Below are 26997 nucleotides of genomic sequence, written 5' to 3'. Positions count from 1 at the left end.
GCTTTTGACAGGTCATCGAAAACGATAGCGCACTCAGCGGGAGATTCCAGTGCAACGTGGACACAAGTGAGGCCGCAGTCTTAACATTGTGTGGAAGAAAGATCACAGGACAGACCGTGAGTGTAAATCCAATCCAGTCACACATGGCTGTTTACGTCAACCCGCAGGCTGTTACGCAATATATAAAGTCCAAAAAGGATATGCATTTTTTTTTCCTTAAAGAGTCAAGCATGATTTGCCGAACTGGTAGACGCTCACGGTTTACTTGAAAGTGTGTGAAATTGTTGGGGCCTCACTGATGAGATTCTTGGAATGCTAAATGCTCTCCTGCTGCTCGTACAAAACGAGTCGAGTCCAGCGCCGTGACAGACTTGCTTTTATTCCTCCAAATCATGCTAAGAAGCAGAGATAATGATCTTGTCTTTTTTTTTTATCCTTTTCAAGTCAGCGGGGGTACAACAACACTTCTTTTTCGACCTTGGAGTTTGGAGCGCTCAGTAAGATAACCTAAAAGCCATTTTTACACTGTCTGATAAAATATGTCAGCGGCGCATGAGCGTGGCCTTTGTAGCCATGCGCCTCCATATATATTGTTTTCCCGTCTTACGTCGAAAACTAAAGTGAGGTCTGGCAGGATTTGGCAGCGAGGTTGCGTTTTTTTTTTTTCTTCTTCCCCCCTCTTCATTAGTGAGAAAATGGACTCTGGTAAACGCTTGTTAAAGCCCTTACCTACACTCCCCCAGTTAATGGGAGTGATCCATTTGTGTCCGTTTCTGCTTGACAAGGCTTTACTGGAAGATTAATAGTGCGATGTCAGACCACGGCCACCCTCTGTCCCGTTCTCATTTCCTTTCTTGTGGGATGCACACATGCAATAATGGAGCTCTGTCTTTTGTTGTAACGCCGTGATTAGCCAGGGAAGAAAAAGGTGAAGGAACGTCAGTTTTTTAGAGAGGGGGTACAAAAGTGGAGACGACTGACGGCGGCAAGGGAGAATAAGATGAATATGGCTTTTAAGAATGTTTAAAGCTGTGAATTACAGTCACTTAACAATGGCATATTGATATGGTTATTAATTAATCTCGCCGAAAAGGTTAAGTAAGACATAATGAATCATTTATGAAGAATTCCAATCCTTTAAATGCGGCTTTATCTTGGCATGATCCTGTGAGAGGTCTCGGAATGAAGTGGGGATGGAAAGGGTGTCGGAAAATAGGATAGAAAGAGATAGGACAAGGCAACATTGAGAGGGGTAGGGGGGCATAATAGCGACTGGAAAAAAAAAACTGAAGAAAAGAGTGGAGTGAAGTCCTTAAAAAGGGCCACCCAGGGTTCCGTCTACCAGACCCCCAATCCAGCCCCCCTTTGCCATCCTTCTTCCTTTTGGGGATGACACTGTCAAGTACTCCGTCCTTTCATTGAGAGGGCAGGACAATCATTCTTAATAATTACACGGGCATTCCCAGGAAGTCCCCGTCCTATCCTGGAAGAGCAATTCCTCTGAGGAGAATCCCAAGGTGTAATGCTCTTGGAATCGGGCCCTACAGACACAAACGTCTGTAGAACCATTTTAATTTCCCCTCCCCCGTGCGTGAGTGAGAGCGTCCCATTGCAATATTGTTTGCTGATTTCTCCGATGGGCACAGAAACAATCTGGTCAACACACAGGAACAGATACAGACATGAGTATCCCACCCCCCGTGGTTTCCCTGCTTGGAGTGGGCGCCCACGGAGAGAAGGGCAGTGCAAGGGGATTGGGCCTGCTGGTGTCTCATTAAATTCGTGGGATTGTCTAATTGTCTTTTGTGGTGCGAAGAGAGACGAGTACATTATACTCATTGCAATTAACTCAACAAAAGATCTGAACCGCCCAGGCACCGGGGACAAGGCTTGTGAGGCAGGCGGGCTAGGCTAGACCTACCCCGTCCCCAGTCGGCCTATCGGTACCAACACAAACACACCGGAGGGGTCGTGAAGACCGAAGGCTGGCGAAAACAAAAGGGGGGTAGAGTCGGGTGAAGAGCTCGGTATTGGCCAGATGTCAACGTCGGGTGGGAGACTGCGGTGAGTCAAAAAGAAGGAAGGAGGGTGTCTGTGGCTCATTTAAGACGCACCTTTGTGCTGGACCTGTCTTGTTTACTGCGCTACAGCTTAGCGGTGCGAGGGTCCTATTCAAGGTCCGGGCCTTTCAGAAGCCACTGAAGGAGCCCTTAAGCCCACTTAACTACCATTTTCACACACTCTGCTCGCTCTCCTCTTTGTCCTTGCCTCCATTACATCAAACGCAGGAACAAAGGCGGGGAACAGAAACTGGGCTTGGCAGAATGGCGCCCATAACAAATATTAATTTGAAAAGGTGTTGAAGAGGAGAATCCACTTTTATGCACAAGGGCAACTTGGGATTTTTTTCTCCTTACATTTGGGGTAGGAGGGGGCAATGGGGGTTCGGAATGGGGGGCAATGAGCTTAGTTTTCAGGTGAAAGGGGAGGCTGAGGACTCGTCGCACAATTATCTAAGAATGAGGGACTTGAGATGTGGCGCACTGCTCGGGACTGAGAACTCACGTTCGGAAAAATGCACGCACACGCTCGACTGACTTGTTCAATAAAAGTCCAAACATCAGACCTCATTCCCTTTGCCAGTCTTAAGGAGGAGCGATAAAATCAATTAAACCAGCACAGAAGAAGAACGCTGCCAAGGATGGTTCCAATTTTTAACTCATTCACTGCTATTCTGGAATTTATCCGGGAATTGAAAATATGAAGTAAAGTGGCATTTGCGAAGTTGTTCCGGTTTTGTGTTTTCATGCTTGGGTGCCGATAAAGCGTTGGCCATGGCCTCTGGCAATCAAAGTCAGAATCAGAAAACCTTTATTCGTCCCACAATGGGGAAATTTGCAGTCCACAACAGCAATTTGAAAGGGAATGGGGTGGGGGGGGGGGGGGGTGAAAGGATAGAAAAACAAGATATTCTAAGCATAGTAAAATAAAAAGAAATGTCAACTGCATACTGTATATGTGCAAAACAATGACCTCTGGCAATGTTTTTCCCTTCCATAGGGGGGAGGCATTTCCCCCTTTTCAATGTTAACACTGTTCCATCTTCAGCTGTTGTTTCCGCCCTATCTAAACCATAATGTATGTATTGCATTGTATTTTGGACAGCTGCCCTCATTTCAAGCTAATATAACTCCAGACCCCGATAATTTAGGAATTAACACTGTTTTTCTGATTAAGGAAGACACTCTTAAGATTTCTTATGCTGCATTGAATGTTTATTTAGTCCAAAAACTCAATATTCTGTGAGTCCTGGAATTCAAATGACAATGACAAAACCCCTGGCACTGGAGTGGACACATTTGTGCATCTGTCTGGCAGTGAATGAGTTAAATAACTTCACATTGGAGGATAAGGTGTATCCCGCCACCCCAAAAAACACGATACTCGTTTAAACCCACCCCCCCAACAAATTACATTAGTAACGCTCACTGTCCACATTTTACGGCATAAGAGGAAGTGACAAAAGGTTAAGGCAAAACATTCTTGTAACGCTAGTGTCTTAAATCGTTAGCATACGACATGTTGTCCATTCTTAACAGTTAATCCTGAACTTTGACCAATGGAATCTGTAGATTCTCAGCAATTGGGTGTGTGCGTGCGCATGTGTGCGTCAAATTTGATGAAATTCACTCTAGGGCTTCACTAGACTACAAAGGAAAAAGAGGGAGAGACAGAAAGTGAAACACACCTGTTGTTGATACATTAGTGTATCAATATTATGAAAGCTGTTGAAAGTTAAAATAAAACAAACATAAAAAATGAAATAAAATAAGCAGTTTTTAAGCCACGTGACGGAAGTGTTATTTGCTGGCCAGTAAAAGGTTTGGTAAAACTGACCTTGAACTGACTGGTGGAAAGATAATTATCTGATCACAGCCCACTGCTTTTATGGCTATTAGCTCAGAAAGGCAGGCAGGCAGGCAGGCAGGCAGGCAGGCAGGCAGGCAGGCAGGCACGCACACACACACACACACAGACACACACACACACACACACACACGCACGCACGCACACACACACACACACACACACACACACACACACACACACACACGTGCAGGTGGAACTCTGTGTTAATCGCATCACATGAGAAGGTAGGGTGAAAAGTTTATGCTGCAATTACTCAGGAGGAGAAAAAAAAACATTTTCTTTCCCCTCACATGTGTTTTTAGACACATATATACACACACACACACATACACGTTTACACACACACTTCCAGAGGTCACAAAGGTCACGGACAGGGTAGCGAGTGGCACGTTGAAAAGACCATCCTGTGGATAGAGATGCCAAGGCGTTCTAATCTACAGGATACAAGCGCAACGCTGCAGGTCGCGTTGCTAGTCACAGCAACTCCGGGTTGACCCGCCACTCGCACTCACTCGGTGGGTTGGATCTCGCCCAGATACTCTGGCTGACCGTGCAAAAACATGTGGCCGAGGTGGGCAAGGGCGGGGTGGGAAGCGAGGGATGGAGAAAGATGGCGTGAAAAAAGGACGCAGGGGTTGTATCACCTGATTATTTATTTTCTTTATTTATTTACTTGTTTAGAGTCTCATCACTGTCGGCCTGTTGATCTTGTCGCAACACTAGTCACATACTTTGCCAATTATTGTTATTTTTTTCAATTGTTATTGTTATTTTGAGTCAACATTTTATTATTCATATTACATATTACATCTTATTATTAATAATAATAATACTGAATTTTATTTCAAACACCTTTCAAAGCTCTCAAGGACACTTTACAGTCACAGATAAGCATAGATACAAGAGATAAATGCAATTTTAAATAAGTGGATTTTGAGATGGGATTTATTATATATATATTGGATTGGATATATCTCATTATTTACTTTATTAATATTATATTTGGATTTACCTTTATTCGTCTCGCAGTGGAGAAATTTGCATTTCAGAGCAGCAAAGTGCTGAAAGGAAGAGGAAAGGAAAGAAAGAAGTAGAAAAACTAAATACAGGAGCTGCTAGAAAGGCATCCAATCTCGCTGCGCTATCTTGAAGTAAAAAAAAAACATAAATGACAAATAATATAACAACACAAATACACATTCATTCTTAAACACTATATATTATTATATTATATTATATTAGCATATTTCAATATATTCATTCGTTCGTTCATTAATTCATTCATTCATATATTCAATAATTCCTTTATTCATTCATTTATTTTCCAAACCAATCATTCCTCACTATGGTCAAGGAGGGTGCTGTGGAACCAATACCAGCTGTCTATGAATACTAAGAGGAGGACACCCTGAACCGGTAGCTACTCAATTGCAGGGCACACAGAAACGAATAACCATTCGTGCTCACACTCACACTTGGCGACAATTTGGAGTGTTAAATCAGCCTGGCGAGTAAGTTATTGGAATGTGGGGGGAAACCGGAGAACCCAGAGAAAACCCACACAGGCCCGGGGGAGAACATGCAAACTCCACACTGTTATGCTTTGGTTTGCGGCCAACAGGTGGCACCATAGGGCCCCGCCTATAACTGCATAGTTATTGGTCGTTTCATCTTGTCATGTCAAGGTTTTGTTTGCTACTTTGGACCGTTTTGTTCTGATTACTTTGTTCCTGCCTGTTGCTGTTTATTTAATACAAGTTGTCAAATACACACTGCTCCTCCCACATGTCTGTTTTTTGGGAACCACCTAGACCTCCTTGCAAACCATGACACACACAGGGAAGCCGGAACGGGGATTCTTTACTTTGGGAGCAATTATTGATTCAAGGACAAACACTAAATTGCAAATTGGGACATTATTTTGAAGTCACACTTGGTCATTCAGCGATTTTAGCATTACTTTGAAATCTAAGATCAATGTGACAAAAAATGTTACTTAAAATGATAAATGTACCTTTCCAAATGTCAAATTCTACATAGCAAAATTACTTAGAATAAACGTGAACATGATATACACTCGCATATGTGTGTGTGTGCACGCTCGTGTGTGTGTCTACCAGACGCCAGTTAGAGAACATGAGGATGAAAGAGGATCAGAAAAAATTTGCTCGAAGAGGATACCATCCTCGCAATGCATCTCTGGGGAAGATAGGTGGGTGTTTCGATGACAAAGCCGTCTATTTCCATAGGCTCCCTGCGCCTGATCTCTTCTAGTCCCTCGGAGCCACGGCCTTGATCTGGGCAAACAGTATGTATGTATGTGTGCCCGCGCGAGTGTTTCTGCATTTATCTCCTCGCATCATTGCTAAGTTGATGCTCCTGAGCCTCAGCTGGTATGCAGTGCAACAATTTCTTACCCGCTCGCTCTCGCTCTCTCTTTGCCGGGGAACCTGTATACTGCGCAAGGGACTGAAGAGCGGCGGCTAATGATCGCTAACTTCGCTGCGTTTTAGCATTTAAGTGGGCATATGTTCCAAGGGGGATGGCGGGGGTGGGGGTGGGGGTGGGGTTGGGGGTGTGTTTACATATGGAGAGGTAGCCTGCAAAGAAATTGGGATGGATATGGATCGATGGATAGATGGATCGATAGAAAGATAGGCAGATAGACAGGTAGAGAGATAGACCAATAGTGAGCTAGAGAGATAGATCGGTATATCAATAAATTGATATATACTGTACATCAATATACAGATAGATAGATGGATGGATGGATGGATGGATGGATGGATGGATGGATGGATGGATGGATGGATGGATTGATAGCTAGCTACACATACAGACAGACAGATAGAGCGATAGATAGAGAGATAGATCAATAGATAGATATATACTGTAGATCAATATAGAGCTAGAGACATATACACACAGGGACAGAGAGAGATAGACAGATAGTCAGGTAGAGAGATCAATATATATACTGTAGATCGATATAGAGATAGATAAATGGATGTGTGGATATATCGATAGCTAGACAGACAGACAGGAAAAATAGAGCGATAGAGCAATAGATAGATGAATAGATCGATCGATAGATGTATACTGTAGATCAACAGAGAGAGAGAGAGAGACAGACAGACAGACAGAAAAAAGAAATCCAAGCGAGAGAGCGTGATGACGGCGCTCTCTCCTGGCAGTATACTGGCACCTATCTGCCGGGCAAGGCACCGCAGGCCCTGCTGCTAACACACCTGTCCCCGAATCTGTTGGCCAAGTTTAGAGGAGACGAGATCAGAAAGAGAGAAAATGACGATAAAAGCCCCAAAGAGATTACATGAAGACAGTGACGGTTTGAGAGAGCCAGAGATGGGGAATTGGTGAGAGGAAGGCGGGTGGGTGGTTGGGTTGGGGGGGGGTAATCAAAAGGTAGCATCTCAGCCCGGAGCAAATGGCTGCAAGCCTGCCAGTCCAGCTAAAGCCACATTTTCTCGTCTCCCCTTCCCCCCTCGCATGAAAACAGCCAAACACACACATAAGCAAATTATTTTCAACATCAAACCAAACAATATGGTGAACACGTTCACGCATGAAAAGATGCAAAAGTGCAACCACCCCTCCCCCCCAGCCGCCCCGGGCCTCTTTTATTTCTGCATCAATCCGCTTTAGGAATTCCCCGGCTTGGGGGAAACGGGATGGCTCCTGGGCTGGGCTACCACCAGCCATGGTTCATATGCAGGTTCCAGTTCATCCGCAGTTCAAGCTTAACCTCATCCGTTTGAAGCGGCATCCCATCAGCTCGGGATCATGATTATTCAGGACCAGGAAGAGGAGCGCGGCGTGCTATCGATGCAACATCTGCCTTCTCCTTCCTTATCTCTCTTGCTCATTTTTTTGTTTCTTTACATGCAACTAAAACTCCTTTTGAGTTGAAACTTTTTGCATCTAAATCTGTTCTGACCCCATGCATGAATACAATCCGCTGTTTCTCAGTTTGATAAAAAACATACATAGAATGGTTCCTGACTGACTTTGCTCTCTTCTTTGTGTCTCAGTTCAGAAGACTCTGAGCTGACAAAAAGGTGAAAATGGAGGTGTGAAAGTTTATTAGTCTATATGGACCACGTGATTGACTGGCGACTAGACCGGGGTGTGACCTAGCTTCTGTTCCATACTCATTTGGGCTTAATGTGGGAAAAACATGGCTTTGGTTATGTTTCCACAATTTCCAGGCAATACCTATACTCTTTTTCTTAGCCTCTTGCGTGCTGCTGTGAATTGTGCATTTCTCTACTGTGCGGTTAATAAAGATGAATCTTTCCACCCCCCCTTTCAATTTTGATGCTGTAGATTGAAAATTTCCCCATTGTGGGACCATTAAAGGCTTTCTGATTCTTTCTGAATCTAATCTAATCTAATCTAATCTAATCTAATTTTATCTAATCCAATCTATGTGAGTTCTGATTTGGACTACAATCTGTTGTTTGGCACAAAACATTACATTAACTCATTCACTGCCATTCGCAAATTTTTTGGATGAATTGAAAATATGACGTGGAGTGCCATTCTCGATTTGTTTCGGTTTATCTTGTGGTGGGGTGCCGATAAAGCGTTTTTTTTCCCTTCCATGAGGAAGGGAAAAATATCCACCATATACATGTTCACGCACCATTTTCACGCTTTGTTACAGCTTCATCTGTTGTTAAAGCACTATATAAACCAATATGTAAGTATTGCTTTGTATTTTGGACAGCCGCCCTCATTTCAAGATCAGATAACTCCAGACTCATATAATTTAGGAAATAACTTTTTTTTCTGATGAAAAAAGAGAGTCTATGCTTTCTCACGCTGCATTAGATGTTCATGTAATCCTAATACTCAATATTCTGAGGGTCCTAGAATTTGAGTGAAAATGACAAAAACCTTGGCCCTGAAGTGCGGCAGTCAATGAGATAAAATATATATTTTTAAATGTGAATCACTCTTTTTCACACCCAAATTGGATTATTTTTAAACACTGTTTTTAAAGTGTACACAATGTCTTTGGATTCAATTCTTGTTGTGAAACAGTATTGACACTACTCTGTGATAAGTCTGAAATTGTCATTTAAGTAGGATAGCACCGGATATGGTTCCTCACAAGAGAACTGGCAAAAAAGTGTTATGTACAGATAACTTATAAATGAAAAAAAGAGGAAAATAGCTGTTATAAACCCAACGGAACCGCGTGGTGGAAATGTTCTTCTAACATGCTCAAAGTGCAACAAAGTCTTGGACATCATCAGTAAAAACAGACTTCGTACAAAGCAAGCAACACACGCCTTCATGCATCTGTTATCAGACTTTCTAGGAAACACAGACTATTTTTACACAGACCCCCCAAAAAAATCTCCACTGGCCTCCTCCACTTGTCTTTATTTTAATCTGTAGCAGAGGAGTTCACCAGGAAGTCAGCGGGGTATATGAGTGGTGCCTCCGGCATGGCAAATCTACAGGGGATGGGGAGTGGGATGTTGTGGAATGATAAACATGGCGTGGTAGAGGTAGGACAAATAATTTCTAATGTACCGACGAAATAGAGACCCCAATTTGACATCAAGTATTAACTTGTCCTCGGAGATAGACCGAGAGAAAAAAAAAGAAGAACAAGAGAAAGACATAAAGCGATCGAAGAAGAACGGACTTGGAAATCTAAAACTAATGAGATATGGCAACTAAAAGTAGGGCAACAAAGAAAGTGGGATGGAGGAATGGAAGTCCTGGACGAGAAAAACAGACCTGTGGTAAAGAATGGCTTGACATATTTAGACGTTAATTCTCATTTTCCTTAAAGGACAACCGACACCTTCGGACAGGTTGTGTCCATAATTTGTCAAATCACTTCAAAGGACTTCTACTGAGCGTATTTTACAAAGAGTCCACCGCATATAGCTATATTTTACGTTTTAAGACTCACTGAATATTCAGGAAGTCTTGTTTTCGAGTTGATGACGATGCCTGATATGACGTCACGTCTGGAACACCTCGGACCGAGAAAGCGACACACAATGCATTTTGGGTACTTTTTTTGGTCTGAAAACTTTGTGTTGATAGCGAAATTAGAAGGAAAACACATAAATAACGCGATGGTGAATTGTTGTGTGTTTTACCAAGACTAATATTTGATACTAGTTGAAACAAATTCCCAGCAGACAAATCAGCCCATTTCCAACGGAGCTTGGGCGCCATCTTGAGCATTTTCCGGGCTGCTACATTGGAGTCCAGATGCCTCAAAATGATCCGGAAGGACTTCTTTCATCGATTGCAAACATTTATGCTTTCCTCTTCAGAACTATTTGAATCATCTTCATAACAAGAAAACATCTTCTCTGAATCTGAAGCCATTGTTTTCTAGAGCAAGGCAAATGTGTCTTGGCGTGACGTCACGAACAAGGGGGCGGGACCTTCTGAAACTCGCCATCCCGAGGTCATTTTGAAGTAATTTTGGGACACTTTAACTCTTTTTTATTGTTGTTTTGCATTTGAGTAAAAACATCAGCTTGCGTGTTTTAGGTATTTTAGATGCTATAAAACATTTTTTGATGTCAGTTAGGAAACAAAAAAATGGTGACGGTTGTCCTTTAAGCATCCATTGTTCCTGTATATGTCTCTTATTGCGGATCACATGAGAACATTGTTTACATTGCTGTGCATCCAGCCGTTATTCGGAGTCTGTTGTGTTTGTTACAATTGCGCATTTCTCTAATTGCTGGTGTATTCGAAGGCCAGCTCTTTGATCTCGGGTTATGCCGGGCCTCAGCGCTCGCTGTGCGGGGTGGTCTCCCCCATCATGCTCGGCCGATCACAGACGCGGCTTCGCTATTGGCTACGTGGCAGGTCCTCCTATCGGCCTCGCTGCAACACGCCTCTGACAACTTCATTATCAACCCTGCGAGGCTTCGCCGCTCTGTTCGCGGCGGAAGGCTAGCGCCGGAGCGACGGGGCGCGAGCTGGAGTTCGGCTATGCACGAAAATATCAGAGTGTGAGCAGAGGACGAGACGGCGAGGAAATGGCAGGCAGATGTGGTCACGTTGTACTAAAACGAATGAGAAATGACTTTTTGCTACACAGTGTCTTATATATTTTTTTTTAAATGAGGTTCAATATTTTCTAATAACGTTTATCAGTACGTATGCATCAAATCAAGCAAAGAAGAATGCACATTGGTAAGAATTGCTTTTAGTGTGTCGCTGTCCCCAATACTTTTTCTTCTACAGCATTTGTAGAATAGGTGTGAAGGATTAAAATGGAAACCTGGCAGAACTCCTCCAATGGCAACGATTTCCACGTTAAACAATCACAGCTAGCTCTTTGGACCATTTTTTTTAATTCCAGGGTGCTGAACAAGACGCATACTTGTAAAAATAGGCTTTGGTAAGAAATATGGCAGGTAATCCCACTTGACCGTGGTCACGGCGCAGTGGTAGGTGTGTGAACTCTCGAACTCCGTCCCCGCAGCTAAGTGCAGAGGCCTAATTAGCCAGTTGCATGGATGAGAGGGAGTTGGGGGAAGAGTGGGGGGGGGGTATATCTTTTTCTCCTCTGCTCCACTTCTTTTTCTTTTCATCTCTCATTCATGAGCCCTTGGTAGTGCCCTTGGCATCGGGTATGTAAACTATCAATTCATACCATCACACACAGACTGAGGACTGGCATTATAAAACCATCGCTCCGTCTGCATAATGACTTTAAAGTTATTTGAGAGGTGTGGGGAAAGATGATTATTTAACAATGTCGAGACATATTTTATTTAAGGTGCATGTAAATCCTGTATGCGCTATGTTGTTCAAGCTATAACCTTTGTGAGACTATGTTTGCTGTTTTCCTCTTGAAAATAATTGGATTGCAAAAAAGTAATTTGATACTTCTAGATTGTGCGTCATCATAGGGATGAGGTCGTTATTTCATGCCACTTCCTCCAACCACAACCTCGGGCGAAACTGTCGTAAGAAAGACGAGGGACTCCCACCAAAACCTGCTTAGAAATGTCACTGACACTGCCAAGGGGTCGCCACAGCGAATCAGTGTCCTCCATTTAATCCGGTTTTGTGCATCCTCTTCTCTCACGCCAGCTACCTTCATGTCCTCTGTGACAACATCCACAAACCTCCTCTTAGGTCTTCCTTGCGGTCTCCTGCCTGGCAGTTCAAGGCTCAGCTTCCTTCTTCCGATATCGTCACTTTCTCTGCTCTGAACATGTTCAAACCATCTCGCTCTGGCCTCTCTTACTTTCTCTCCAAAGCCGCTAATATGAGTTGTCCCTCTGATATATCTATTCATGATCCTATCCGAATCCCAAAGAAAACCTCAACATCTTCATCTGTCCTACCTCCATCTCTGCTTCCTGTCTTTTATCAACAAAATGCAAACCACAAACACACGCTTTTCCGATCGATTGGCAGGATGTTCACACCCGTGAAATTCTACATACAGCAGGAGCAGGCACACGTAGATCAAAGTGGTTGACAGCGCCTGACAGCTCATGAGGTAGTCCTTGAGGAGAAAATCAGCTGAACCCTGAACAAATGATCTGGATTCATTTGGAAAAAAACAGGAACTACATCAAACAATTCGGACGTCATTGAAAAGATCCATCCAATGACCACAGCTGACTCTGAATGAAAGTCAGATTACACCCTGAACTGCTTGCCTGTAAATCGCAGGGCACATACCAACAGGCCTACCGGCATGGTTACTCAAGAGACAGAATTGAAAAGGGTCAAGCCAAAGCCAATTAAGATTGAATATTAGCAGGGTGAAAGTCAGACAGTGTGTGTTCGTGTACACCGGTCAACCTGAATTCCGGACTTCAAGAGCCTGTAATTGCACTTGGCTGTAGCCCCCCATTTGTGTGTGTCTGTGTGTGGATGTCAAGCCACAGGCAGACAAACTTAATTTAGCAGGCCTTGGTTTTTAACGCAGGCCTGAAGCCAGTCGGCGAGTTAGAACTGGACCAAAGGCACATAAATTTACAGGCTCATTGGTCTCCGAATCCCCTTGAGATCTTCTTCCTCACCCCGAAGGGCACAAGAACTCATTTAGTCATTGATGACCACCACTGATCACATCCGTGTGGTCATATCAGTCCTTGGGGCACTTCATTATAGCAAAGCTTTATGGAGCTAAAACCTTTCCTGCTAAACTTCCGAGACCTTGACAGACGACACCCTAAAAACAAAAGCAGGTATGAAGGGGGTCATTTAGCTGTCATTGACCAAACTTCTGACATGGTTTTTAAAAGTGACTGCCAACATGTCCGACATGCTTCTGAGGATGTATGTTTTGAGTGTTTACACTTTAGGAGTTCACACACTATGTCCCCAAGTTGTAATTCTGTGGCATCTTTGTTTACATTTTGTTTGTTATTTTTTTGGGCTGCTGCAAATAAACAATCAGAACTAGTGAGAGCCTTAACTTGCCATTTTACATGGGACTACACAGATTTAAAACAAAAGAACCTGCTTTGGATGACAACGCGGCAAACAATCAAAGCCAGCTACAGAATTTCCGCCAGTCTGCTATACAATCTGTTTGGTTATGTCATTAATAAATATTGGATCTATGACAAGACTATCAATGATAAATGATGGGTGGTGTAAGTAGCCTGAAGCGAATTGCGAATTGCGATTGCACGTCACAATCAAAGTTAACAGAATGAGGCATGCGTGTTTGCACGTGGGTGGGGGGGGGGGTGCATTGCACACACACTTCCTACTGTCACTACGTGCTACCGTGTGTGTGTGTGTGTGTGTGTGTCATCTTATTCTGTGAGGTAATGGGCAGTCAGCTTCACAGCTAGAGCATGACCTAGAAAGTGAAACCACACATCAAGGGACAAAATGCGTCATATGGGCTAAATCACTTCCTGTCTCTCTATCTCTCTGTGGGGAGAGAGGGAATAGATGTGTTGAGCGGCGGTGTCTTAGGAAGCTAATGAAGGCATTTGAAAGAGCCACAGAGGGTACCTAGATGCAATTTAGCCAAACCAAAGCAAAAGAGAGAAAAAAAAAAAACAGGCAACAAGGTGGACGCACGAGGAAAATAGCAATGTGGATGTAATTTTTTTCATTATGTATTACTTTACATGTTTTATGGATGGAATGTTTAAACCGGGTTACTGGCCTTACAGTGCATATGAGCAAGGTTTGATTACGACTCCGGCTTTCCTCTGTGGAATTTTCAATTTTCAACTTAAAAACATTTTTTTAGAATATATTTTCAGATTGTCAACCCGGCGGCTAATAACTGAATGAATTTGCCAAACACACACACACACACACACACACACACACACACACACACACACACACACACACACACACACACACACACACACACACACACACACACACACACGGACGCACACACGCACGCACACACACGTTTTATTTTTTCATACACACTCACACACACATATGGGTGTGTTAAAACCAGTGTTTTGGTTTCCACATATGATATCAAACAGAGAACACATGTGAGGGTTTTATGCACTAACATGCAGGCCCTCTCCAGGGGCATGCCGCCGACACCAGTGACTAAAATGGGTCACATGCACTCACACGCACACACACACACGCGCACATACACAGAGTCAAGACGGCAGCATTGGCAGCGTGGTGAGGGCAAACGGGGGGCTGGATGTGGAGAGATCAGGTTTTTTTTCTAGGCCAGGTCTCCTGACAATGCACCGCTGTCTCGTGTGGCGGGCTGAAGGATAAAGGCTGTGTTTTGGCTTGACATTACGACTACGCGTTCCAGACACGCACGCACGCACACACACACACACACACACACACACACACACACACGCGCACACACACACACACACACACACACACACACACACACACACACACACACACACACACACACACACACACACACACACACACACACACACACACACAGATCCAGTATCTAATATCACAATGATATGCTTGGCAAAGTGAGAACAATGGCACAAAACACTGAAATGCAGCGATGGCCAAGGAGGCTTAGGGCACGTTCAAGACCCTCACAATTGGATTCATCTGTTCTTTTTTTTCTTCCATTGCTGCTATAATAAAGCTGCAGATCTTCTCTGCAGGCTGTGGAGCGAGAGATAGATCAGCTTGTGGACTTCAAAGAGGTTGCAACTAGGTCACCACAAGCCACTGCAGTCATCCAGAGCACGGCTTTGGGTCTGAGACATTGCTCCTCACTCTTTCACCCCGCAACCCCTCCCCACGCCTTTGCATGATATTTCGCAGTCGACAGCTGACTGAGAGTCATGAATTAAAGGACAACCGACGTCACTTTTTTGTTTCCTAGCTGACATCAGAAAAACGTTTTATAGCATCTAAAATACCCAAAACACGGAGTATGATATTTTTATTCAAATGCAAAACACCAATAAAGTGTCCAAAAATTGAGCTGCGAATTGGGCTTTTTCAGAAAGTCCCGCCCCCAGTTCGTGATGTCACGCCAAGACGTCTTGCATTGCTGGAGAATAAAAACAATGGCTTCAGATTCGGAGAATATGCTTTCTTGTTACACATCCAGTTAAGAATATGATTCAAATAGTTCTGAAGAGGGAAGCATACATGTTTGCAATCGATTAAAGAATTTATTCTGTGCCATTTTGAGGCAACATTGGGAGGAAAAGCATCACCAAAAAAGAGGCACAAAAGGGCGACCAAGCTCCGTGTGAGGACTTAATCAGCCCGTTTCCACAGGCTGATAAATTCCTTACATGGAGCTTGGTCGCCCTCTTCTGGCTCTTTTTGGTGCAACATGACGTTTTCAGACCAAACAAGTACAACAAAATATATTGACGTGATGGAAGGACTGCTACAATGTGTCCTTTTTTCGGTCAGCGGCGTCCCTTCAGTGACGTCACGTACGGACTCGTCACCAACTCAAAAACAAGACTTCCGGAATATTCAGCGCGAGTCTTAAAACGTAAAATATCGCTATATGCGGTGGAATCTTTGTAAAATACGCTCAGTAGAAGTCATTTGTAGTCATTTTACAAATTATGGACACAACTTCTCCGAGACGTCGGTTGTCCTTTAAGGAGTGAATATTTATATAACCAACTAAATTATGACGATGAATCAAATGTGCAGCAAAAAGTAGAACGTTTTTCCACCGGTGCGCCTTCAGCTTTGAAACCACCAATATTCGAGGCTTCTGATGTTTTATCGCCGGCATCATCACTCCAATTTTGCTTGAATCGATCAGAACTTTCTCAAAGTTCATTGCAGGACACATATTGTTCTCACTCAAGGCTAATGAAAGAATCCTTGATCTGTCTTACATTGGCTAGTTGATGCCCTTTGGGTGATTAGCCAAAGAAGCAGCCCGAGAGACCAACTACAAACGAGAACCTTAGAGAGAGAAGAAAAAAATGAAAGAATAAGAATTCAGATGGGAAAGAGATAGAGTGAAAAAAGAGAGAGAGATGGATGGGGGAGTGTTGAGCAAGGCCAAAATGAACAGATAGCTGTAGGGCCAAGTTACCTTTGACAACGCTGAGCAAAAATTCAGGAGAAAGTAATGGCCAACAAGTTAAGAGTAATACAGAAAGGGGAGAAAAATGTTAAGAAAAATTGGGTTATTCCTTTTTTTTTTTTGTTCTTTTGACTTCAAGATGGCGAAGTGAGAGTGGCTGCCTTTACAGCAGCTCATGTATTTAATTTTTCTACTTCTTTTCATTCCCTCTTCCTTTCATCACTTTGCTGCTGTGAAATGCACATTTCTCCAGTGTGAGACTAATAAAGGGTCATCTAATCTAATCTAAAATATTGCTACTTTGGGTTTAGTGTTTGCTCTGTTGCAGCTGTATTATTTATTTATTATTTATCGATTCATCTATTTATCTATTCATCTTGTTGTTCATCTATTTATCTAATGATCTATTTATTTATTCATTCAATGATGTATGTCTTCATTTATTTATGCATTTCTATGTATTTTTATTTATTTATTCATTTATTTAGTTATTCATTTATTTATTTATTGATGTATATATTTATATATGCATATATATATGCATATATATATATATAATAAAAATAATAATACATTTTATTTCAAGCGCCTTTCAAAACACCCAAGGACACTTTACAATAAAAACAATAAAACAAAGCACATAACAATAAAACCATAAGTAAAATGATACATAATAAAATAGCAGATAGAACTATACATTGAAAGCAATTTCAAAATATATAAAAATTATATACGTATGTATTTGTGTGTGTATTTATTTAGTCATTCATTCATTCATTCATTCATTCATTCATTCACATATTTTTATTAGTGTATTCATTCATTTATTCATTTATTCATTGATGAATGTATTTATTTGTTTATTCATTCATTCATTCATTCATTCATTCATTAGTTTATTCATTTATTTATGTATTAGTTTATTCATTGATTTATGTATTTTTATTTATTGTTCATTAGTGTTTTTATTTATGTTTATTTATTCATTCATTTATTTATAGTGTTTATTCATTGATGAATGTATTTATTTGTTTATTTATTCATTCATTCATTCATTCATTAGTTTATTCATTTATTTATGTATTAGTTTATTCATTGATTTATGTATTTTTATTTATTGTTCATTAGTGTTTTTATTTATGTTTATTTATTGTTTATTTAATTTATGTATTTATTGTTTATTTATTCATTCATTCATTTATTCATTCATTATTCATTTAAGTATTTATTCGTTTATGTATTTCTTCATTTGTTTGTTAGCAAGGTTGTATGAATCCGTGTATTTTGCCACTGCGCTCACGTCGGCTTGGTGTGCGCGCTCAGAGCTACAGATGACATTGGTTCGACTGACATCGGGGGCGACAGCCACACAGTGGCATATGGTAACTGCATGCTAACCGCTAAAACTTGACATCAGCGCAAACAAGTCAGCCAGGCATGGCATCACCTGCTCCTGAGAGGGTTAACGGATAAACTGTAAGCATACGGCAGGAAAATAACACCTATCAGCGGCATCGTCATACCTGACAAAAGGGGGAAGGAGTCAGACCAAATGCGCGGCTTGGCGGCGAATCAGGTAAATGAGCAGATGACAAGCTACACGGGGAAAGAGCTGGCATCGAGCAGAGTGTCAAACTTTTGTCAGGATTTTACTGCGTAAGACAAACAATAAAAAGGATTTGTTTTTAAAAGGTTACAGATGCATTTTTATCCACCTGATGAATAAGCTCACTGCTTTTCATCCTTGACGTGACACGTTAAAACTCACATTTAAACTTGATGATTGACACATTGGGTTTTTGAAGGAAACGTCTGCCCTTGAATGTCTTCAAAGCTTCAATGAATGGATATCCCCTAAATACAGCAGGGTCAGGCAATTCTTACTTCCGGTTGAGGTCTACTGTAAGATTAAAAATGAACGTGAATTACAACAACAATTTATCACATTCTGTGACAGAGCTTTGCTTTAAAAAGGTCAATTTTGCTTACGACCGGCTCGACTTACGACCACCCGTACTTACGACCACAACCTCCAGACCCTATTTTTAACATTTTAAGACGGGGAGTTCTCGAGTCATTTAGCCTATGAGTATCTATTCAACATTTTGAATGGATTTCGACTTACGACCATTTTGACTTACGACCGTTTGGTCGGAACGGAACTCGGTGGTAAGTCGGGTGTTACCTGCATACTGTTAAAAAAAAAGCCATAAAGTGGCTCATTTAAAAAAAAAATGGATAATACAGCCCACGTAGATAGATAATAAAAAAAAATAATAATAACAATATTCCTAGGCGTATATTCTTTATCCTGTGAGGAATGACAAATATTTGTGCAATAAATATACATAAAAAAAACGTGACTGGTTCCCTGTAAATCGATCTGTTATTTAATAATAATAATAATAATAATAATAATACAATGCATTTATAAGCAATTTTCAAAACTCTCATGGCCAGTTTACAGTCACCGTGGTGCATATCCTAAGGAGCAGCACGAGATCCATTGAAACGGGGCAAAAAAACTACAACAAAAAACAGTTTTGGCACGGCTTGCACACAATTAGATGGAGGACACTGATTCGCTGTGGCAACCCATGAAGGGAAAAGCCGAAAGGAAAAGAAGAAGTTTGTCAGTGTGCAATTTTTCTTTGGGAAAAAATCCCTATCCACTGAGCAGCAAACATTTGTGACTGGTGACGAAGGGAGCCCAAATTTTATTTGATTTTTTTTTTGGGGGGGCGTTATCTAAATGATCACTCCTGAAATTGGCTTTTGATTGTGAATGGCAACCTGTCTTTGTATTAAGAGAACCAATGTTGGATCAGAACGTGCCCCGTAAATTTGCCTTCTTACCGTGCAGTACAAGAGACAACACCTTTGCTAAATGAAACAAATAATCCAGAGTCCAAAAGTGCTGGAAATTGCTCCAAACATTGAAACTCGCTCAAGCGCTATGCCTTAAGATTTCCCGGGAAACACAAAGCCCGCTTAAGAGCATTTTCATTCATTTTAATTTCTAACCAAAGAGCTGACACTAAAACTATTAACAGAAAGATTTGTTGTGTTGTTTGCCTCAAAACCTCACGTGCCCTTCCAGGACCTTGGTAACCTCTATTTAAGTACGCAGTTTCCGCTCATCGATCAAAGTGTGCCACACACAGTCCGAGAGCATGAGTGTACAGCTGGGTTCAACTTTGACCCCAGAGATGCTCAGTGGCTGATTGTGTAGGTGTGTGTGTGTGTGTGTGTGTGTGTGTGTGTGTGTGTGTGTGTGTGTGTGTGTGTGTGTGTGTGTGTGTGTGTGTGTGTGTGTGTAAATGCACAAGGGGGGTAACCTATCTGCTCACCACTAGCTCCTCACAAAACTCAATTTCCCCCCGGAACATCCACAGCTAAGCGCTTTTAACCTCTACAAACCTGCGGTGATGGAAGATACGTGTCAACGTTACAAGGAAGCCAAGCGCACACACACACACACACACCAAAACGTACGCATGCGGCAGCACAAGCTGACAAATTGTGCAAGTGATTGTGGTGGATTTTTAATGTGCGAGTACTTTTTTTTTTTTTTGGGGGGGGGGGTAGCGTGTTGGCCGTAGACAAGCGTTCCCAAGGAGAGAGCGAAGAGGCATCCAGCACGCACAGCCTGGGGGCCTCTGGAGGAAAGACTAAACAAGACCTTCCCATTGGGACACACACACACACTGCCTCCAGCTGCAAATGACCTACTAGTACCCACTTCACGTACTACACACACACTGAAAACACACTGATAGATTTTATTTTGGTTTCAAGAGGGAAAAAAGTATCATGTGGGTTAATAAACACGTACTACATTATTATGTTCCATGATTAGATCAAATTATCCTCTCTTAAGTGCTGTTGAACAGCATCCTCCTCCCCAGGGCTCCATATTTGAGCAGGCTGAACACCGCAAACTCTGAAGCTCTTGTGTTTTTACACATGAAACTTAAATCATTCACTGCCATTCACAAATTTATTCGGGAATTGAAAATATGACGAGGAGCGCCATTCCCAAATTTGTTCGGGGTTTGTTTTTTATGCTTGGGTGCCGATAATGCGCTGGCCATGACCTCTAGCAATGTTTTTTCCATTCCAAAAGGGGGCATCATTTCCCTTTTTTCCATGTTAGCGCTTTGTTCCAGCTTCAGCTGTTGTTAAAGCGCTATTCAAACCAATATTGCAATGTATTTTGGACAGCCGCCCTCATTTCAAGCTCATAACTCAAGACCCATATAATTTAGGAATTAACTCTTTCTTTCTGATGAAAGAAGAGCGTCTACAGTTTCTTACGCTGCATTTAATGTTCATGTAACCCTAAAACTCAATATTCTGTGGGCCCTGGAATTCAGGTGACAATGACAATAAACCTGGCACTGGAGTGGACATATTTTTGCACCGGTCTGGCAATAGATGAGTTAAATGGATTGGTCACCCAAGAAAAGTAGTTTAAAAGCCCTTATTTAAATTATTCTGCAATTTGGTCAAGGGTTTCATGAAATTGACTAAAAAGCGAGAAATATTTCCAAATAGTTAACCTGGTAACGAATGCCTGATCTGTCTGTTTTGTGTTTTCAGTCCCAGCTGGAGTGAAGGGCGTTTCCCTCCACCAGGCACACCCGTTCAAACCTGCCAAGTATGACAGGCTAGCAGTCTCTTGTCATATTATTTTCGGAAACTTCCAGAAACAAAATTGGAAGATAGCGCTACTTACATTTGCGAAACGAGAGTTCTGAACAGCCTTTTCTCAGCCACCAAATGTGACATTTTCACAACCGCATGACACATTTTACACCCTGTTTTGATTACACGCAAACTATATGCTGCGCTATCAATTTTAAACAAACCAAATGTCTATTTGTCTCAAACATAAGATTCTCAGGGTGCTTTTGACAAAGTCAAAAAGTAAATTTAAGCTTGCCAGACATTTGAGAAATCCCAGTAAGAAGCAAACAATAACCAAACGAGGCCAATCTACATTGACAGAAATAACCACTACAAAATGCCAACAGCATGTTTTTAAAACACATCAAAAATATCGCAAAAACTGCGGTTAAGATTCTAAACATGACCATACTGCAGGAAGCCTGGGGATGTACATATCTTCTTAATATCGTCCTATGACTGTCAAACAAAGGCTCGCCCGCCAAGGAAAACTCCCACAATCAATAAACTGCCTGCTACAAGGTGTACGTTTAAACGCATACAAACGCAACGGGGATGATGTACAGAAAACAAAAGCACAATCAGCTGCGCGCTCATCCCGACTAGCACTGCAAGTGCACAAGCACACAAGCTGTCACGCGTGCTGGAAAACACTTAATATGCAAATGTTGTTTTTTTAACAACAGAGACAATGTTTTTATTGTATTCATTTGGACACGGGGAGTGGGCTGAAAAAAGATAAATACGTCTCGGGATATCTAGCTTGGTTCCCATTTGATGAGATTTCACATATGAAGCAGTCAGCACCGTTAGGACGAGGAATACCATTACAAAATAATGTTTTCTCTCCCACTGATCAATTTTTAATTTGGCCCGTGCAGCCCAAGCCCTTGGCGGCCTTGGCCCCGGTAATTATGGTGTGTTATTGACAGCCGCTTTCCCCTCGGGAGGCTATTTAAAAGAGGTTTTAACCCCAGAGCAAGTCCAGGCCCCACAAACGCCTTTGAAGGTGTCAAGTGCATTGATCTGAGCTGTGGGGATGTGCTGGGACTTGTCCACCTGGACATGCGCAGCCACGTGTGTGTGTGTGTTGGTTGCTGTAGTAAGTCAGAACAGCATTTCAAAACCACCCCAACACACACACACACACACACACACACACACACACACACACACACATACAGACAGTGAAATTGTCCTCTGGCTAAACCTAGTCGGTCGGATAGAATGATACCTGCTGGCCTCTGTAGCCACCTGATACCCACGAGATACGGGCTGTACACACTGTACATTCAATGTTATCGCATCGCCTCTAGTAGCACACATACAAAACCACAGCTTGGGGGGAAATGGAGCAACTAACGAGGGGGTAAGGGTGGGGGAGAAGAATAGTGATTGGATAGAGAGGTGGGCATCCATTCGTTGCAGAAGGCCGTGATAGCATGCTGGTGCGAAAGGTGCGGTGTTAAAAAAGACATCATCTGGTTGATAGGGGTAAAATGATCAAGGGGGTGGTCGGAGGTCACATGACAGGACTTAAAAGAGGATTTTTTTTGGGATGGGGGGGTGAGTGTTTGAGTCGGTCTGCCTCACTGACTCCATTCAGCCTCTCATTGAAAAAGAGCAGATACAAATCCAAAGGCTTTTGACACCCTGCTGAAAACACCACACCCCCTTTCACATTACCATGGGGTCTCCAGTGAGAGTGGGAGCAGGGTGGAGAAATGCCACAGATCCACCACATTCAGATTTATAATTTACTTGGCAAAGGTTGAATTGAGGGCAAGTGGACTTTTTCGGTTTTCTCGACCTTCAAAAGTGGAGGAAAATCATACCGGGATCTAGACTCTAGGAAACAATTATTCAGGTTTGGAAAATGAGCAGAAAAAGAGTTAGCGTATCTGACCTGTAATCCCTAAATAGCATTTAGCAGCCAACACAACAATTGGTCACAAGATTGACGAGCAATGCTCAAATGTCGATTGAGAACCAATCCCCCATTCACGATTTTTGCCATCTTGCTGATAAACATCAAGTAATATGATCTCATCCACTGCCCATTCTGAATGTATTCAGGAATTGAACACATGACGTGGAACGCCCTTTCCGAATTTGTTCGGGTTTTGTTTTTTTCATCCAGGAGGGTGCCGATAAAGTGCTGGTCAGACCTATGGCAATGTTTTTTTTTTCTGTCCAGGAGAGGACAGCATTTGCCTTTTGTACAGCTACCCTCATTTCAAGCTCGTATAATTCCAGACCCATATAACTGAGGAATTAACTATTTTTGTCTGATAAAAGAAGAGAATCTAAAGTTTCTTACGCTGTTATGATTATTTATGCAGTACAAAAACTCAATATTCTTTACGATACGATTATAACCATTTTACTCTCAATTTACCGCACACGGTGGTCAACTCCAACCGACTGTATCGTGTACACAAAGACGAGAGATAACTAATGACTAACTGCTGCCTCTCAATATTTCTTTCTTGATTATTCTGATTGATTTTCTCCCCAGTGTCTCAGTCTCAAGGTGTAGAGCAGCGGCAGGGCCAGTAGGTAATGATATGGCTGCCATGGTGCAACAAGCAAACCCGTCAACTGTCAAGAATTGAAATCATGAAGCTGTCATTAGAGAAGGCCTTCTCCTCATAGTGGAGCTGTCAGAAGCTTGCCTTCTGCTTACTCGCTCTCTCTCACGGTATATATACCAACATCTATCCTCTCTCCCTGTCCCATCCTATTTGCAGTCGCCTTCCTCTCGTTTCACTCTCTTCAATCCTGTCTCGGCACATCACGTCCTCAGCTTGCTCTGCTGTCTTCAAGCCAATCATCAAACCTGCATCCTCACCAACTTACTACCCACCCCCCTCCTTCACCTTATCATATTCCCCCCTGCACCACTTTGCCCAAACTCAGTGGACTGAGTTCTTCTTACCTGTCATTTGATAAAATGCTACGGACCACTTCCGTGTTCACACAGGGCCATGCATGAGATATATAATACAATCTTATTAATCATGAATTATTCCACAGCAGTTGAATGATGAAGAAAAAAAAGAAGAACACACACAGCTCAGATCAAACGCTTCTGTGGTCTTAAGTGCGATTGGCTGTCACCATACGTCAGCCAGTGACAGAGCGGACCGCCGTCCCAATTATATCCTCCCACGTCTTTCGTCTAACGTCAACAGGCATCAGTCTCAGCCTCTGACTACACTCTAAAGATACAGAAGTGGAAAGGACAAACTCCATTAGCCGTACATCGCACACCTGCGTATTCGGTAGAAACGAAGCTTGACATTTTTCCCTCAAACGGTAAAGAACGATGTCACCAATTCTCACTTGGAAAAGGCATTCTGACAAATTTCACGCCATGACAGACTGAGCCGCAAACATGTCCCTAATAGATGCAGACAGCACCAATCGACAACAAGTGTACATGGCGGTCTACCCGGCGCATGCTTCAGTACGAGGCTCGTCTGTGGTAAACGCCTGGATGATGATTTGTCAGAGTGTACCAACAGGATTCCTTGTTTACGATGATGAACGAGCAAGACCGGCGCTAGCTACCATGTTCTCTATAACTCGCCTGTCAGGTTGGGTTCCGCTGCAATCGCAGCTCGGGTAAACACATTTCAAAGACAGTCTCTGGATCGCTGAATCATCGGTTAACATAACTTGCAGGCACGCAAGACAAACATGTCCTGAAGATGTACACAGCAGGAAAGGGGCTTTACGCAGCAGTCAATGTCTTTATGGCATTCAGATGGGCGCTTTGGAGGGACACGCAGGGAACAGGATCCCTCCCCTAAGTCAATTTGAACAGCATGCCGATGAAATTACACAGGTAGGGGTTGGCCGGGCTTGACAAATGAGCACAGAGGTGGGGATGGAAATAATAAGAGAGAGGCAGAGGTCCCTTTTGCTTGTTTTAACACACATAAACACATGTCCGAATTGACATGACATACATAGGAGATGAAAACAAGAAATGTCTTATTCCTTCTTACAAGTATACGTAGATGTATCTGACGGACCATTGTCCATGTTTTATTTTATTTTATTTTTTGGACGGTTCGGATTACAAATTATGTTCTGTTCATTCCAGTCTTCTTCCACCACAACCAAACATGCATTTACAGATCTGGCATCGGGAATAGACAGACAGTTCAAGCTCTGTGTAAATGAGTATAGTCGTGTTCCCAAAACCAACCAACCTACTAACTAACTAACTAACTAACTAACTAACTAACTAACTAACTAATTAACTAACTAACTAACTAACTAACTAGCTAACTAACTAGCAACCGGCTAACAACTAACTACCCAACCAACTAGCTAGCCAACTAAATACATAAATAAATGCATTAATAAATACGCTAGCTAGATAACTAGATAGCGAGATAACTAGATAGCAAGATAGCTAGACAGATAGATAGCCAGATAGATAGCTCGATGGCTAGATAGATACTGTAGCTAGATAGAGAGATAGCTAGGTAGCTAATTAGCTAGATAGCTATACAACTAGATAGATAGATATATAGATAGCTAGCTAGCTAGATACATTTAAAAAAACACCAATAACACAACGCTTTTAACAGTGTCACATTTTTTTTACGATCCAAGGTGGCAACAACCTTGACAGGACTTGAAGTACATGCTTTGCATTTGGAAACCGACAGAATATGCCGACATAGTCAATGCTAGCAATGCAATGCAATAGAAGACAAACACAAAAATAATAATAACAAGCACCTACCTCCATTGCTCTGGTGATGAAGGGTATTTGAGTTCCAGAGTCCAAGTCTTGGTTGATGATGAGTCTACGGGCCCACTGACCGGCCCGCACCACACCACTGCCCTGGATCAGCACCAGTAGCTTGGATGGATTGGATAAGGCGTCTGGGCTCAGATAAATAAAACTAGTGGGCTCATCCACAGTGGCATCTACCTGTTGTGACAACACGAAAATGGGTGATTAATTCTGTTTGGTGTTTGACTCACAGCCCAAAAAGCTCACCGGTCAGGAAATCTCTTCTCCAGTTTAGCATATCACATTTAGTATCTGCACCAGGGTTTCAAATATCATCACGTTTCACTGCATTCCAGGAGGTCAGGTTGTGATTCAATATTCAAAGCTTCAAATGTGACGGTGATAAGTGTGGCGGATCGTTGACAAAGCAACAGCCTTCACCTCCGAAGGATTTTATGCATTAGAGCGCTAACATGCGTCATCGCGCTAATCATGACAAGCAAACAGCCTCGGAGTGATTAAAACTCTGACAGAAAGTGATACGGACAGAAAAAAAAGGATAAGTGACTGTGTGCATGCACTCCCTCGGAGACAAGGACACAAACGCCATCCATAAAAGCCATGGGTGGCAGCTGCAAGAACTTAATCCAAGCAGACAAAGACAACTGAGTGAGAGAGAAAATCTTGCCCTTTTATTCTCCGGTGCTCCCTCATTCCCTCTCACTACACTTGGCTTCAGTTAATCTTCTTAAAATCGCTGGTCACAAGTTCAATGCAACGCAGGTGGACGGACCCACCACCAACATACAAATTCATACGCCATATACACTCAGGCGGGTGGGCCACAAAGAAAGAAAAAGTAGAAGGGGGAAAAAAAAAGAACAACAGTGCCATTTTGCAAGGGAATAATGATATCAATAGTCGAGGCAGATAAACCATTAAATGTGTATGGGAGGGAAGGGGTTGGGGGTGGATTATGAAAGGTGCTGAATCCCTTGCTAGCGGTTGATTTATCTACCCTGTTAGCGCTGCTGCTAACTCTGCTCGGGCTAACACGCCTATAAATGCAGCCTGAAAAATGATGGCAACTTTTATA

General features: G+C 42.4%; 1 protein-coding gene across 4 annotated transcripts in view; it reads right to left on the bottom strand.

The window, feature by feature from the left end:
* The window catches only part of arb2a (ARB2 cotranscriptional regulator A), a 174067-nt gene that overhangs the window by 124951 nt on the left and 22119 nt on the right, over positions 1-26997 (bottom strand). For all 4 annotated transcript variants that reach the window (XM_088993711.1, XM_088993715.1, XM_088993712.1 and 1 more), the window contains exon 6: positions 25908-26099. In XM_088993711.1, the coding sequence (XP_088849837.1) occupies positions 25908-26099 (192 nt within the window). The remainder of the gene's footprint in view (positions 1-25907; positions 26100-26997) is intronic.

Source organism: Hippocampus bargibanti, linkage group LG04 (assembly GCF_051943395.1).
Source record: "Hippocampus bargibanti isolate YZ-2025 linkage group LG04, ASM5194339v1, whole genome shotgun sequence".
Lineage (NCBI taxonomy): Eukaryota > Metazoa > Chordata > Actinopteri > Syngnathiformes > Syngnathidae > Hippocampus > Hippocampus bargibanti.
Note: the sequence above shows the minus strand (reverse complement) of the source record. Positions and strands in the feature narration are given on the sequence as shown.